Source organism: Hibiscus syriacus, unplaced genomic scaffold (genome assembly GCF_006381635.1).
Source record: "Hibiscus syriacus cultivar Baekdansim isolate YM2019G1 unplaced genomic scaffold, ASM638163v2 tig00116951_pilon, whole genome shotgun sequence".
Lineage (NCBI taxonomy): Eukaryota > Viridiplantae > Streptophyta > Magnoliopsida > Malvales > Malvaceae > Hibiscus > Hibiscus syriacus.
In genome coordinates, this window is record NW_024063482.1 from 4161698 (window position 1) to 4163841 (window position 2144).

Here is a 2144-nt window from a genome sequence, read left to right on the forward strand (position 1 = left end):
TTATTCTGGATCAAATAATATATAAGTTGAATATAAAGTGATGTTTTCATCCAATTTAGTCGACTCAAACCCTGAACTTGTCTGATGACCTAACACCTTATATTTTAGCCTACATAATTTCAGGGTTTATAAAGGGAAAGCGTTTGTAGAAAAGTAACCTCAACAAAAACCAGATCAAGTTCTCCAGTTTTGTAAGAGAGAGGGGAAATATTTTTAACTTTATCAATATTCCAGGATTACACTAGATTATATAGAAAACAAGTAATAGGGTAGAATTTAGGGTTTCCGGTTTTATGAACAAAATCTAGGGTTCCTAGCTTTTATTTATAGCCACAAAAGGTGCATATATTTATATGTGTTCCAAAATATGCAGCATGCAATTCAAAAATGGAAGGTTCACCGGTTTTAATCCCAGCTTTCTTCATGAATGTTGAGCATAGCCAAAGGCCATTGCTTGAAGGTCATCAACAACATCCTGGCAATTATTCCATTGTCTGGTTTGCATGTCAAAGGAAGACATGGAACGAGGAGCCTCCTCAAAAGTTGTAGTAAACGAAGAGTTGCCTGAATTTTCGAAGTTCCCTAAAGAGCTACTCGGATCCAACAACAACCCGTATGAATTCGGATCAAAATTCAGTGAACTATCCGGCTGAAACCAACTTTGAACATCTTGAAGATTATGAAGCTTCCCGTGGTATCTGTCATTAGGGTTTGCAGTAACAGAGCTCTGAGCTGTTTGTAATTCCTTGAGAGAAGCAAGCTGTGCCTGTAGATTCACAACCTGTAGAAAAAGAAACAATCAGATCTTCACTCGACACTCAAGTTAGGGTCTTCGAAAACAATTTCAAACCTGTTGTTGGAGAGCAAAGATATGGGAAACACAGCCATAAATAGGGTCTTGAACCCTAGCTTGAGCTTCATATGAAATGGTTAGAGCAGCTTCAAAGCGGTCATTTACAGGGAGGTGAGCAAGCAGCTTTGAAACGTTGCTTGCACCAAACACCTTGTGTATGGCAGCAAAATGGGTCGCACCTTGTTCATGACAGAAATAAGGTGCAAAAACACACCCCCTAACGCATTTTCTCCTCAAGAACTTGCAGGCTCCACAAGGTGAACCAGAACCTGTCATCTTTTCCTTTTTTCTGGGTATTTTAGTGGGTTATTTAAGAGAGAATAGTTGATGGATTTGAGCTAATTAGCATTATCATCTTAAGGGTGATTATAAACACCAGAAGAAGAGGAAGGTGGATGATTTAATAATCAATTGTTAATTACAATTGGTCCCCTTATTGGGCTACATGCTTTATTGTTTATTTCCTTAAAAAAAACCCTCTTGCAACCTTTCAGTCTTAATTATTTATACACTCTCAAGATACATTCAATTTGTTACTTGTTCATTGCAACTATTATTCTAATTTCTTCATGATTATAGTTATTATTTAAATCTGCAAATATAGTCAGAAGAAACTGCAGGTTCAGTCATAGGTAGATCATCAGGTAGCTGCAGAAGCCAATGGTCACACCCATCCATTCATCTACCCAAAATAAATAATCATGGAAATGGAATTATTGGGAAGAAATTGCCTCATTTTGGTGACCTGAAAGATTTTTATATGGTATAGTGATGCTCTAGATATGATTACAATCTAGCAATATTGTAGGGTACTACAGCTATATATATATATATATAGGGTTGAAAAAGAAGCAGCGGTCCCTCTCCCTTTGCTATTATCCCACCTGAAAGTGGACTTAATTTCCCCAGTGAAACTGAAAACCCTAAAATAATGTTAAAATTCATTTTATTGATGTCAAAGTATACATAAGATATAATGTGAAAATTCATTTTCTAAGTATAACTAAATAATCAAGTTAATTTATATTCTTATTTTAAGTATTTTAACCTTCTAATGTTTTATTTTGAATTAGAATGAGTTTTGGTTGAATGGAAATTATTAATAGACTAATGGTCAACACTTGTCGTCGATATAATAAATGGTATATGTTTAAAGTGTTGATATGACACTATCACGTGTCTAAAGTGTTTAAGTAGCACATAACACATATTCAAAGTGATGATATGGTATTGTCACGTATACAAAAATAATGATGTGTCAAATATCTAAAGTGATGACATAACATAGTGA

At 34.9% G+C, this 2144-nt stretch overlaps 1 protein-coding gene across 1 annotated transcript; it reads right to left on the bottom strand.

The window, feature by feature from the left end:
• Positions 1-215: 215 nt before the first annotated feature.
• LOC120188816 (LOB domain-containing protein 29-like) lies at positions 216-1155 on the bottom strand. The gene is made up of 2 exons (XM_039192210.1): positions 851-1155; positions 216-781 (listed from the first exon to the last, which is right to left on the bottom strand). Exons 1-2 carry the CDS (start codon positions 1127-1129, stop codon positions 422-424), a joined length of 639 nt encoding a protein of 212 aa, XP_039048141.1. The 5' UTR covers positions 1130-1155; the 3' UTR covers positions 216-421.
• Positions 1156-2144: the final 989 nt, after the last annotated feature.